Source organism: Nymphalis io, chromosome 30, assembly GCF_905147045.1.
Source record: "Nymphalis io chromosome 30, ilAglIoxx1.1, whole genome shotgun sequence".
Taxonomy (NCBI): Eukaryota; Metazoa; Arthropoda; class Insecta; order Lepidoptera; family Nymphalidae; genus Nymphalis; species Nymphalis io.
In genome coordinates, this window is record NC_065917.1 from 1,252,899 (window position 1) to 1,266,692 (window position 13,794).

The 13,794-nt window shown below is 38.5% G+C and overlaps 2 protein-coding genes across 7 annotated transcripts in view; one reads left to right on the top strand and one right to left on the bottom strand.

Annotated features, from left to right (window-relative positions):
- LOC126779896 (catenin alpha) overlaps positions 1 to 13,794 on the top strand; it is a 400,158-nt gene that overhangs the window by 27,139 nt on the left and 359,225 nt on the right. The window lies entirely within an intron of this gene.
- On the bottom strand, positions 644 to 4,803 carry LOC126779962 (cholinesterase 2-like). The gene is made up of 3 exons (XM_050504178.1): positions 4,624 to 4,803; positions 945 to 2,188; positions 644 to 833 (listed from the first exon to the last, which is right to left on the bottom strand). Exons 1-3 carry the CDS (start codon positions 4,801 to 4,803, stop codon positions 644 to 646), a joined length of 1,614 nt encoding a protein of 537 aa, XP_050360135.1.

Sequence of the window (13,794 nt, forward strand, 5' to 3'; positions counted from 1 at the left end):
CTATGGTGACCATTTACCCTCAGGTATCCTTTATATATTTGAAAAAAAATAGTTCACACTTTTAGAAATGTTTATCAAATAAAACGTACAACTTCTTTAGTAATAATTTAATTATAAACGTGTATATATAAGACTTAGATTTCAACTCATCGCTATAAAATTTAAACTACACTTATCAATCGACTATATATCCAATAGTATATAATGTAAGAAATTTTGAATAAGCCTTTTTTTTTTTTATAAAATAGGAAGACGGACGAGCATATGGGCCACCTGATGGTAAGTGGTCACCAAACGCCCTTAGACATTGGCATTGTAAGAAATGTCAACCATCGCTTACATAGCCAATGCACCACCAACCTTGGGAACTAAGATTTTATGTCCCTTGTGCCTGTAATTACACTGTATAATGCCTATATAATGTATTCTTTGATTATTTACTAAAAAATCGTTTTTTATATAATGTCTAACTGAAAGCTACTAAACTAATATACATAAAACTTATATAATATGCTACTTATGATGGTGAAGGTTTTAGTATATAAGGTTAATATATAAGTAGCTGTAGTTCCACACGCTTTACATTTAGACTGTTGATGATGAGAGTGAATTTTGTGTATTTAGTAAAAATTGGTGAATGTCCTCAATCTCCATTGTGACTCTTTAGCTTATCTTCGTTGACCTGGTAGAACAGCTCCCAAAAAGCCAGTCTGTCGTGAAACGGTCGCTTCTTCAAAGACAGCTCCTTGTCGATGTCGAGATAGTTGTAAGTTTCATTCGTTATTGGAATCCATTTCAAGGGCAGGAGTTCTGTTGTCTCTGGTGTTGGATTTCTAAATCAGAAAATACATTGGTTTTAATGAATACTACACCTCAATACGGTCAAACTGCGATACTTAATATGAAAAGCGAAAATTATCATAGAAAAACACATTCCCACTTACCCGTATTTAACGAAGTTTGTCCAGAGCGTGGTCATCTGGTCAATGATTCTCTGATCGTCTTCCGAAGGCGTCGCTTTGTCGTAGGACAGATCGAAAAGGTAACCGATTTCGTCGGCGTGCGATGCACCGTCACCCGTAACATTTTCTATCGTCTTGGCGAAATTCCTTCCCCCACTGTACGAGAACACGTATTGGAAGATATCCTTGGCACCGTTCTCGAGGAATTTCTTCAAACTCCTCTGCACTGGATACGTGAAACGGAAGTCTGAACTGAAATCGGTGATGCTGCCTTTTACTTCATCACTCACCTCCTCGTCACCGATGTAAAAGTGACGAACGATGTCTTCCATTGCAGTGAAATCATCATCATAATTAAAGGTCGTCTTCAATAAATTGTTGAAGACGCTCAGGTATTCATCGGCAGTTTTATAAGCGTAATTGACAAGATCCTCGTTGCTATTGAAACCGGATAGAACTGGCATATTCCTAACTTTAGGTACGTCCACATTTTGTGGATGTTCAGTCAGAAAACCTTCGTCGTCATCGAATTGTTTTTCCACGCAAGCCCGAAAGCCTAAATCCAATTCGGATGTGGCCGCGATTACTAGTTTCGTGTCGATGCCTTTTAGGAATGCTAACGCCTCAGATAGGTCTTCCGTTTGGTAGCCTAGACGTTCAGCGATTTTCAAAGGTACTGTCGGATCTGACTCTACTAAAGCCCAAGGAGACAGTGCTGAACCGCTCTGCAGGATTGCCTGATTGAACAACCTCTCCTGGTTTGAGTATAAGTGGTACTCAACAGACGCGGCGCCCGCGCTTTCGCCCATCAAAGTTATCTTATTGGTATCACCGCCGAAATAACCAATGTTTTCCTTCACCCAACGCATGCCCAACAGTTGGTCCTTGAGACCCTGGTTACCAGGAACCTCTGGTGTGTCTAAGCACATGAAACCATATGGGCCTAATCTGTAATTAAGTGTGACCAGGATAACGTCGTGTTGGACCAGAAATTTCGGACCATATAAGTATCTATTCGCGAAGCCAATAGTGAAGCCCCCCCCATATATCCAGACCAGGACTGGCAGCTTGTTCCTACTACTGGCCTTGTTTGGCACGTATACATTCAAATGCAAGCAGTCCAGACTACCCACGATCGTGTTGCCGAACTCTTCGACTTGTGGACATATCGCTGAATCGTCGTAAGCTTCGAAGATATCATCGAATTTTGGGTGTGGGGTCGATTTCTGAAACAGAAAACAACTTACATATAAATCATAATGCATAATGCCATAGATGGTCAGTGGTCATATTACGGTATAATAATAATATTACCATTACATCATCAATATTCGTTTAATGTTGAGAACTAAGATACTTTGTTCCTTGTGCCTGTACACTGACTCACTCACACCTCAAACCGGTACACAACAATAAGTATTGCTGTCTGGTGGTAGAATATCTGATGAGACGTGGACGTTATTATTGCACGATACCACGAACCATGTTGATTGTCCCTCATAACGTAAATATATATAAAGATTTTCTTGATTGAGTCACTTGCCGGTTATTTTCGATAGATTCTATATTCCGAACCGGGGGTCGATTATGTTTTCTGCAATCTTTAATATATTTTTTATAGAACAACTGAGCTAAGAGCAACTGAGCCGCGATGGCCCAGTGGTAAGAACGCGTTAATCTTAACCGATGATCGTGGGTTCAAGCCCGGGCAAGAACCATTAAATTTTCATGTGTTTAATTTGTGTTATAATTCATCTCGTGCTTGACGATGAAAGAAAACATCGTGAGGAAACCTGCATGTGTATAATTTCACTGAAATTCTGTCCAAGTATTCCACCAATCCGCATTGGAGCAGCGTGGCGGAATAAGCTCCATAACATTCTCAAAACAGGAGAGGAGGCCTTAGCCCAGCAGTGGGACATTCACAGGCTGTTACTATAAACTGGCTGTATTAATGTTATTTTAATGAGCATGCCGTGTACACATGTACGAATGTAATCTAGTTCTTCAAATCTGTTAGGAATGTAATCTAGCTTAAAATTGTCCGAGTTCGTAATTTTAATATATGTCCCAATTGTATTCTGTTTGTGAATCTATAAACTACCTCATCGTTCCGGCTTCGCGCGTGTAGATAATAAGAAAAATGTATTTCGGATAAGATTTGCGTGAAATCCGTTCTTAGTGTGTACGTCGGGGAAGGAATAACTGTGACAAATTCCAAGTCAATCGGGCGGATAGTTTAGGAGATCTCGTGATGAGCGGTATTTCGCAAGAGTCACACCTGTTCCATTATCGAAAATTCGTTGAAAAGATTTATCTCATATCTGTTGTCATGTGCTAAAATCAACTTGACACATATTGTTAGATAAGATCAAGCTGCACAATATCTTGTGATTATAGTTATCGCTTCTGTTCCGTACGGCTTTGCGCGCCTTAAACGTTTCTGGTCACCCATGGGTGGTAGCGATATATAGATCATAACCCACCACGAGAATTGTGATATGGAATGCATGTTTTTTTTTTTTTTTTAAATCTGATTGTTTTTCAAAATCAAAACATAGGGTATTCGAGTAAGCTTTTACTGACACTTTTTTTTTGAAGGTTTGTATTATAAATATAAATTTGTTTGTTACGTCATAACTATTAACTGCTCAGCTGACCATCATTAAACTTTGCATACACGTTGCCAAGAAAACTGAAATGCACACCAGACACCGCTCCCCTTCTTGAATTGTTTTAATGTAAATCAACCACCGGTTCGGAATGTACAATCTACCGGCAATAACTCAATCAAGAAAATAAGTACATGTAATCTAGTCAAGCCAAGTTCAAGCCAACAGAACTGGCGAGCATCACCGTGTGCAATGTTACACGAACAATTTGAAGCCACTTTTGAGCCTTTCATAACTCAAAGACTATTTCTCATAAACATGTCAAATTTTGCTCATAAGACTCGCGAGATACATATGTGCTCCAATTTTCATAAACACCTCAAACGGTTCGATATTAACGTCCAAAAAGCCAAGCTCTTCTGACATTTATATAATACTAATTTTAATTATTTATTTAATTTAAATCTAGTTGTAGGTCAATAAAAATAATTAGCTTTATATATAGTATAGTTTGACGCAATCGATGTTCTCTATATTACGTGTAATATTATTGATTGCGTTAGGAAGCCTATCTGTCCGTCTGTTAAGCTATCACAAGCCACCGTCACCGGTTTTGATGAAACTTGGTATGAAACAAGCTTGATCCCCAAGAAAAACAATTAACACGTGAACGAAGCCGCGACTAAAGATTAGTGTTAGATAAATAGTTTTCGATATATTGATAGTTATGTAATAAATAAACATACTGATATTTTAAAGAGTCAAGAAGGGCTTAGACACATAATTAATTCGAAATGAGAGATTCTGAACTGAAATAAAACCAAGTTCAATGGTCGTACAGCTTGGGTTGATAATTTTTTAGGATAAGTTCTCACAGATTATGGCAAATGTTATTTTGCGCTGGCATTTTTGCACCTTCGACTAAAAATGTATGAATCGTGTTCGATGTCCACTGCACTGCGTAAATATTCAACCCAAAATATTTATTTAAAAATGGTAAATTGATTAATATTGAATACAAAAAATACTAATGAAGTTACAACTCTTACCCCGAAAGGATTATCTTCATCGACTCTAGCGTATGGTATGCCCAAGAACATGGAGTAGTCACCGTCATCGGCCCTCAGACCCCTTATCAGACCCTGTTGTGTGTCTACTAGGGGGTCTAACCTCAGCGTGCCCTGGGTGAGCCCAAGTGCCAGCACCACGAGCCAGGTTGTTGCCCACATCTTGGAAAGTTAGCTAATGAAATCACATTGACTTTGAACGATCGTATCTAAGATGATGCTTATCAGATTAGTTTATCAGAATCATTGTAAAGATGGATCGATACTATGCGAACGATTGATAAATAAAATCTTGTACTCTTAACAAAATCTTAAACATTAGATTGATTGAATAAGCTCCAAACCTTCTCCTCAAAATGAGGAGAGGAGGCCTTTAGCCCAGCAGTGGGACATTCACAGGCTGTTTCGGTCGGTCGGTCTTAGAAGCCTCAAAAAACTGTATTTGTCGTTAATATTCTTATCGTACTTTTTTTTGTTGTTCCGTTTTTTAAATTACTTGTTAATACTTTATTTTATATACTTTAATACTTGCTAAATAACTTGTTAGGTTCACTCCATGTTTCAATGTTAAAGTGGAAACTTTGTTGGCTTATGTGAGACTTATTTTATTATCGAATGTTTGTGATTTTATTATGCTGTATGTTTCCCAAATAAATAAATAAAAAATAAGTAAGCGGACGAGTAAAATGGCCACCTAATGGTAAGTGGTCACCAACGCGCATAAACATTGGCATTGTAAGAAATGTTAACCATCGCTTATATTGCCAATGCGCCACCAACCTTGTTGTCCATAACTACGATGTTATGTCCCATGTGCCCGTAGATGTTTAGCCGGTGGATTAGTGAACAGTGATGACTGTCCGTTGACGTGTTCTTATCAATGAAAGCATAGCTTATGTTATTACAAGAACTCCTTGCATTCGACCACACTATGAGCCCTAACAGTATTGTGGGTGATTTTTAAATTGAATTAATTTGCATGGATTGATTAATTAACATAATATTACATAATATTAAATAATACCATACGAGATGGTCTAGTGGTTAGAACGCGTGAATCTTAACCGATGATCGTGGGTTCAAACCCGGGCAAGCACCACTTAATTTTCATGTGTCATTAATTTGTGTTTATAATTCATCTCATGTTTTACGTTTAAGAAAAACACCGTAAGAAAATCTGCATATGTCTAATATCATTGAAATGATGTCACATGTGTATTCCACTAATTGGAGCAGCGTGGTGGAATAAGCTCCAAAACCTTCTCGTCAAAAAGAGAGAGGAGGCCTTAGCCCAGCAGTGGGACATTCACAGGCTGTTACTGTTACATAATTAATATGTACCTATATGATGTTAGTGGCTATATAATAGGGATTCTTAATAAACTTTTGGTTAAATAAAAAAACATATTACAAAATAAAACATTTTCAAAATAATATATTCTAATTTATATAATTAATTGTAAATGTCATTATATACTAATTCCCATTTTTTTAATTTAAAATAAAGTACAACGGATAATGAATAACTCATATATATATTTATAATTCACAAATTAAAACTTTAAAATGTCACTTATAATAAATATTTTCGGTTATTTTAAAGTCCTTCAGTCGGCGCTGGTTCGCCGTGAAAAATAGCTGCCAGAAGGCGAGTCTGCTGTTGTAAGGTCTCGATATCATTGTTAATTCAGCGTCTATATTCAAGCAAGGGTCAGTGACCTCTGTGATAGGCTTCCAAGTCACTGGAAGTAGTTCCGTTTCGAATGGTACTGGGTTTCTGGAATGTTCGAAAGTTCAAAATTTTATTGCACACCAGGACATTTATAAATTAGCATGAGGTGCGACAGACGGCTTTATAGCTAAAACGGTGATCTCTTCCAGGCGATCTTAAGGTAGAGGACTGACAATGCAATATATATGAGATGAAGTAAAGGCCGAGATTGTCTAGTGGTTAGAACGCGTGAATCTTAACCGATGATCGTGGGTTCAAACCCGGGCACACTGAATTTTCATGTGCTTAATTTGTGTTTATAATTCATGTCGTGCTTAACGTTGAAGAAAAATATCGCGAGGAAACCTGATTGTGTCTAATATCATTGAAATTATGCCACATGTGTATTCTACCAAACCGCATTTTAGCAGCGTGGTGGAATAAGCTCAAAACCTTCTCCTCAAAAGTGAGAGGAGGCCTTAGCCCAGCAGTGGGACATTAACAGGCTGTTACTTTTTTATGGGAAGGGTTACAAAAATTACTATTATACCATTAATTCGATGGATTTGTTAATAATAATAAAACCTTCAAGAAATAAAATCAATCCACATCAAATAGAAAGAAATATCTAGTTGAGAACCTGGTTTCCATAAATCTGATGAATACCCTCGCCGATCGATATTGGCGCTGTAAGATTCATGATAAACCACATCGCTAATGGACCACCAACCTGGGAACTAAGATGTTATGTCCCTTGTGCCTGTAGTTACACTGGCTCACTCTTCAAACCGGAACGAATCAAACTTAGTATTTCTGGTAAGAGTTAGTCGGTGTAAATTTCTGTTTACTTCAGCACTGTAACAGTTGCTTTCATTGAGATTGGCTTTGATCAGAAACAGTTAGGTTGGTATAGAATAATAAAAATAATATCCTGGGTCATTTTTCACACACGGCCATCTGATCCCAAATTAAGCTTGTACAGAGCTTGTACTTTGGAAACCAGACAACTGATATACTACATATACTATTTTACTTTTGTAAATACATACTTATATAGATAATTACACTCAGACTCAGGACAAACAGACATGCATGCTCATGCACACAAATATCTATCCTGGGTGGGAATCGAACCCACAACCTTCGGCGTGAAAGGCAAGCGTCTACCAACCACACCAACCGGCTCGTCAAATGAAAGTTTATCAATGTACCCGTATTTAGCGAAGTTCGTCCAGATTGTCGTCATACGATCAATGACCATTTGATCACTAGCTGACGGTGCAGTTTTGTCATCGCTCATAACGAACAGGTACCCGAGCTCGTCACCATGACACGCCCCTTCTAAACTTATGTTCAAATAATTCTTGAAAAAGTTCAGACCACCGTCATATGAGAACACGTAATGATAAATGTTGCCAGCTCCGTTCTTTAAAAGCTTGTCTAAACTCCTCCGTAAAGGAGAATTGTAGAAGAAATCGCTCTTGAAATCTATCATGCTGTTACTGTCATCTTCAGTCAAGTTCGTATCGGCTATGTAAAAATTTCTAACAATATCGATCATTTCTTCAAAGCTATCATCGTATTTGAAAACGGATTCGAGCGTGTCACGGAAGTAGTTGTGATTTTCAATATAATCGTAGGGATTATTCGCATTCATTAATAGGCCTTCGCGATCAGTGTTTCCCGCTAATATGTTTACGCCTTTTAAATTAGGTACGTCAGAATTGTAAGGCATTTCGGTTAATATGCTCTCGACGTCATGGAATTGTTTTTCTAAACATGGACGTGATGATAACGACAGCTTCGAAGTCGCCGCGATTACTAATTTCGGATCGATTGTCGATAAGAAAGTTAGAGCTTCAGAATTGTTGTCAGTTTTAAATCCTAAATGCTCGGCGATTTTAAGCGGGGCATTTAAATCGGGCGTTGATATAATTTGAGGTTTCAATAATGTCCCGCTTTGGAGGATAGCGTTGTTGAATAGTTTCTCAGTGTTGGATAAGAGGTGAGCTTCAACCGAAGCGCTTCCAGCGCTTTCTCCCATTAGCGTTATTTTACTAACATCACCGCCGAACGACGCGATGTTATCGTTTATCCATCTAAGCGCTATTAGCTGATCTTTGAGGCCCTGGTTGCCTGGTACTTCTGGTGTGTCGAGGCACATGAAACCGTACACTCCGAGTCGGTAGTTCAGTGTCACAACGATGACGTCATGTTTGACTAAATGCTTGCCACCGTAATAGTATTGTTTAGTATAGCCTACGTTGAATGCACCGCCGTAGAGCCACACGATTACTGGTACCTTGTTCCTGGAGCTGGCTATGTTCGGCACGTAGATGTTAAGACGTAAGCAATCGAGGTTCCCGATGGGATCGTTTTTCAGCATTTGGGGGCATGCTGGTGGATCCTCGTATGCTTCGTAGATCGATTCAAATTGGGGGTGGGGCTCTGCGACCTGGAATTAATATTGGGTTTAGTGTAATGGTACAAAAGGCGAAACAATGCAGTGATAAGAAAATGTGAATTATAACCGAAGATACTTTGAGCAACACTGAATTTTCGTGTGCTTAAATTTAAAAACGCTCGTGTGGAAAACATTGCAAGGAAACCTGCATGCGTCGAATATAATTCAGCGACACATGTATCCACCAACCTGCACCAGAGCAGCGTGGTGGAATAAGGTCCCAACCTTCAAGAAGAGGATGATGTTAAGCTTTCACATCTTAACTTCTTAACAGATCAGCTTCACGTTGTCAGGAATACAGAGAACGGCTTAGTATAAGTTTCATATATAATGTCCCCCAGACCGATTTCAGCCACGGCGGCCAATCTCAAGTGAGGTTAGCCAATTACGCAGGAGATATTATAGTGCACAAGTGTGTACGCAAACACAGGTGCACTCTCTATTCCCTAACTCTCATAATCCGATGGGACGGCAATCCGACACGACCGGAAAGAGTTCAGGCGCAGGACCAACGGCTTTACGTGCTTACCGAGGCACGGGAGTGTACACACTTCCAACTTCCAGACTACGCTACTGAGAATGCAGGCTTGCTTGCATTGAGAATTTTCTGATAGAAAAACCCAATAACTTTTTTATTGGCCCGACCTGGAAATTGAACCCAGGCCCTCCGGGTCTGCGGCCTTATATCAAGCCACTAGACCAACGAGGCAGTTTCATATATATTGGTTTAGTAGTAGTAGTTTTTTTTAGTTAGGCATTACGTGAAGCGTGTCCTTATTTATTAGAACATAGATAATAACATAATATATACATACCCCGAATGGATTATCTTCATTAATCCTGGCGTAAGGTATACCAAGGAATATGGAATAGTCGTCATCGGTCCTCAGGCCCTTGACCAGGCCCTGGGTGGTGACCACCAAGGGATCCAGCCGAACGTCACAGTGAACATATCTGAACGCCAATAGAACAAACAGCACGCCCCACATCGTATGGTGATCAACAATGTTACCACTTAACTGTTCGACGTGTTTTTATACTAGGAAATTTTCTAATTGAAACATACGTGATAATATTGCGTGCGTTCGCGTCGCGTTTGAAATACTACGGTTAGTTTTCGTTTTTTAGGACAATTGTGTTATTATTGTTTCGGTATACATTAACAATATACAACTTCATAAACGAATGGACCGATTTTGATGTGGTTTTTATCTGATTGAAATATGATACGACTGCTCGTCACCAACGCCCCTTTAATAAAGCCCAAATCTTGTAAAATGTTGACTAAAAGCTCTCGTAAAGATCCCATATAATTAAAGTACGTGTACCATAAGTGTTCTGATTGCACTGTCCGTTTATATAAAACTATACATATTGTATATAACATTGGTAGCGATTTATTATATATTTAAATTTATATAGTTTTACGTTAAATTTTATATGACAAAAAATAGGGTATAGGGATGTCCTTCAGATGTGAAACTTCGAATATTTATGGTTACTGAGAAATTATAATTTAAGGAAACAGTGAAATTGATTATAACATATAATGATATATAGCAGCGAAGTATATACTACACGTACACACAGTAGAGAGTAAAGAGCGGAGAGACATGACGTCATAAGAGAGCGTCATGACGTTTCCCGTCACGGTACACGAGTCCGTCTTACTCCCAAAGCACGAAAATAGAAGTTTCACATAATATATACATATATATTTACTCCAAAAGCAAAGTACAGTAACAGCCTGTTAATGTCCCACTGCTGGGCTAAGGCCTCCTCTCCCTTTTTGAGGAGAAGGTTTAGAGCTTATTCCACCACGTTGCTCCAATGCGGTTTGGTAGAAAACACATGTGACATAATTTCAATGAAATTTGGTCAGGCACGAGATGAATTATAATCACAAATTAAGCACATGAAAATTCAGCGGTGCTTGCCCTGGTTTGAACCCACGATCATCGGTTAAGATTCACGCGTTTTAACCACTAAGCCATCTCAGCTTCAGCGGCCAAAAGCAAAACCATATCTAATTACGTAAGTCGGAAAAAATCGTTTAAGCCGTTTCCAATGCATTCATTTAACGTTATAGGATAGGAAAACCTTCACGCGTATGTTCGTGTATGTATTCTTGTAGTCGACTCTATCATATACACAGGTGGTTATAACCTTGCTCTAAAATATAAACGAATTTGTTCATAGAAGGAAATTGCCACTGATAGTGTGTTTTACAAAAAAAAAACATTACAATTCTATAATACTACTACTATCCGCGGCTCCGTGTCATAATACAGAATTGCTTAATACCAATTTCCATATACATAATCCAATATATTTATCTTGAAACCTGTGTAAAAGGAAGGTGGCCCCAGCGATCTGACGACCGCAACTCGCCACTGCCCGCCAAGAAGTGAGGCAGAGTCTGTAGTGTTCCCTCTGATGTGGCTTTCTTTCTTTTTCAATTATTTGTCAAGCTTTAACAAATAATTTGAGGGTAGGAAATTTGGCTAGGTCTCGCTTCATTGTGAAATTCTCTAATAATATATTTAACGTTATTTATTTTTCTGTCAAGAACTCATCATTCGTAGACAGGAGTAAGTTAGTGAATTATAGAGTTGAATTGGTGTTGAATTCCTCTGCCCCAGAAATCACGTTATCTTTTCTCGAGTGAGTTTATCCATGTTGAAGAAGTGTCGTGGAGTAGTGACATCACAATTGTCTCCTCAAGAGTACAGGTGACCTTATCCCAGCTATGGGACATTAATAGAAGCTATTGACTACTAGTTAGCGCTCGTGTCTTTGCCCGCGTGTGAGGAGGGACTTAGGCTAGGTACCCTATGTATTTTTCTATCTACCTGATAACGTGTATGGAAAATTTCATGGTGGTCGGTTGAGTAGTTAAGACGTAAAAGTGTAACAAACAAACTCACTTTCATATTTATAAGATTACGATTTGCCCGCGGTTTCACCCTTGTAGTTTCTGTTCACGTGGGATTACGGGGACAAAATGTATGCATGCCTATGTTACTCGCTGACAATGTAGCCTTTGGTGAAAAAATATTTAATAATAATAATATCCTGGGACATTATTCATACACGGCCATCTGATCCCAAACAAAGCAGAGCTCGTACTATGGAAACCAGACAACTGATATACTACATATACTACTTTTTTTTTGTAAATACATACTTATATAGATAATTACACCCAGACTCAGGACAAACAGACATGTTCATGCACACAAATGTCTGTCCTGGGTGGGAAACGAAGCAATAATCTTCGGCGTGAAAGGCAAGTATCTACCAACCACGCCAACCGGCCTGTCAAATTTAAAATCGGCTAAGTGGTTTAGGCGTGATAGCGTAACAAACAAACTCATGTTCGCATTTATAATGTTAGTAAGGGTTCCAACCACGAGAGTAGTAAAGACAAATAAACAACACTGACCTTGAATTGACGCAATGTCATTGGTTCAGTTCTGTATTTTTTTTATAGAATAGGAAGGCGGACATATGAGCCACCTGATGGTAACTGGTCACCAACGTAACCACGTTGGTGACCAGTTACCCTCCTTTTTTATTTTTTAACGCTGGAAAAACGCATTACGCGTTTCTCCCACAGGAACAGTGGCCCCCCCACTGTCCATGTGGGGCTCGTCGGTGTCCATGGCGCCGAGTGCGCCCCGAACATCGGAATACCAACTAAAAAACCAGCGGTACCCTGTCTGTTTTATCGAGGAGCGCCACGGGATCTGGCTTGCGCATGCTACCGTGATCACGTGTTACCCTCCTCTTACAACCCGGGTTCCTTCAAACGAGGCGTGAAGAGGCATCTTGCGGGCCGGCAAGGCGTGGGCGGCTAGTGCAGAACTTCCCGACTGTACTGGCCGTCGTCGCGTTTGGTCTACTACCACTTACCATCAAGTGGAGAAGAATCATTTGCCTTCCCGGCAAATATAAAAAAAAACACATAAGTCGAAATTGTTATATTCAGAGAAATAGCATACATTCGCATTAACGTATTATAATTTTTTTACAAAAACTGATACATTTTAATTATGATTATTTCAATACAATAGAAACTTTTTATTTACTGCCAGTGCCGGCAATATGCACGTATACATTTAGGAATAAGACTTTAAATGCGATTTTTACTTCCATATATTTCAATATCTTTGATTATATAGATAAAAATATATTATCTTTTATCTCTACTTTATTCTACTCTCGTATCGAGAGAGTACTTCGCCCCGGATTTGTTCGAAAATAATATAGTTTTTTTTTTTTAAATTGAATATAGCTAAGCATTCTAGCAAATAGGCCTGTCGGTAAGTCACCATGGACATTGGCCATTGACATTTGGGAGTTAAGATGTTCCGTCCCTTGTCCCGTAGTTACACTGGGTGACTGACCCTTTAAACCGGAACACAACGATATTAAGTATTGCTGCTTAAAGTAGAATATATGCTTAGTAGGCTCTCGCGAGTGCTACTAGTTCGTCGTTTAACTATTAAATTGAAACCGGTTTTAAATTTTTATTTTTTATTTTATTTATTTAAGATTCACCAATGGTAAATACATCAACACGTACAAAGGTATACAATTTTAATACAACTTAAAACTAAATGCATTACCTATTAAGGTGAATACCACTTGCAAAGATAAAGTTGGAGATGACAAACTTATAAATAATTAATTGTTAGTAAATCAAGGTTAAAAATGACAAGAATTAACAATAATAGTAAAATAATAAAATACAAATATAAACAAAATAAATTAGTTAGCTGACAATTTTGACAATATTTTTTTGTGAAACTTGTTTGATGAGTCTCCAAAAGGGTCTAAAACAGCACTGTGCTCATTCAAAATTCCACATATGCGAGATACAGGTGAATTGCTTCCTAAAACAGTTTTGCGGAAAGGTGTTATTACTAATATATAATGGTGTTATTGGTTTACGTGGATATCTAATGGGAACATT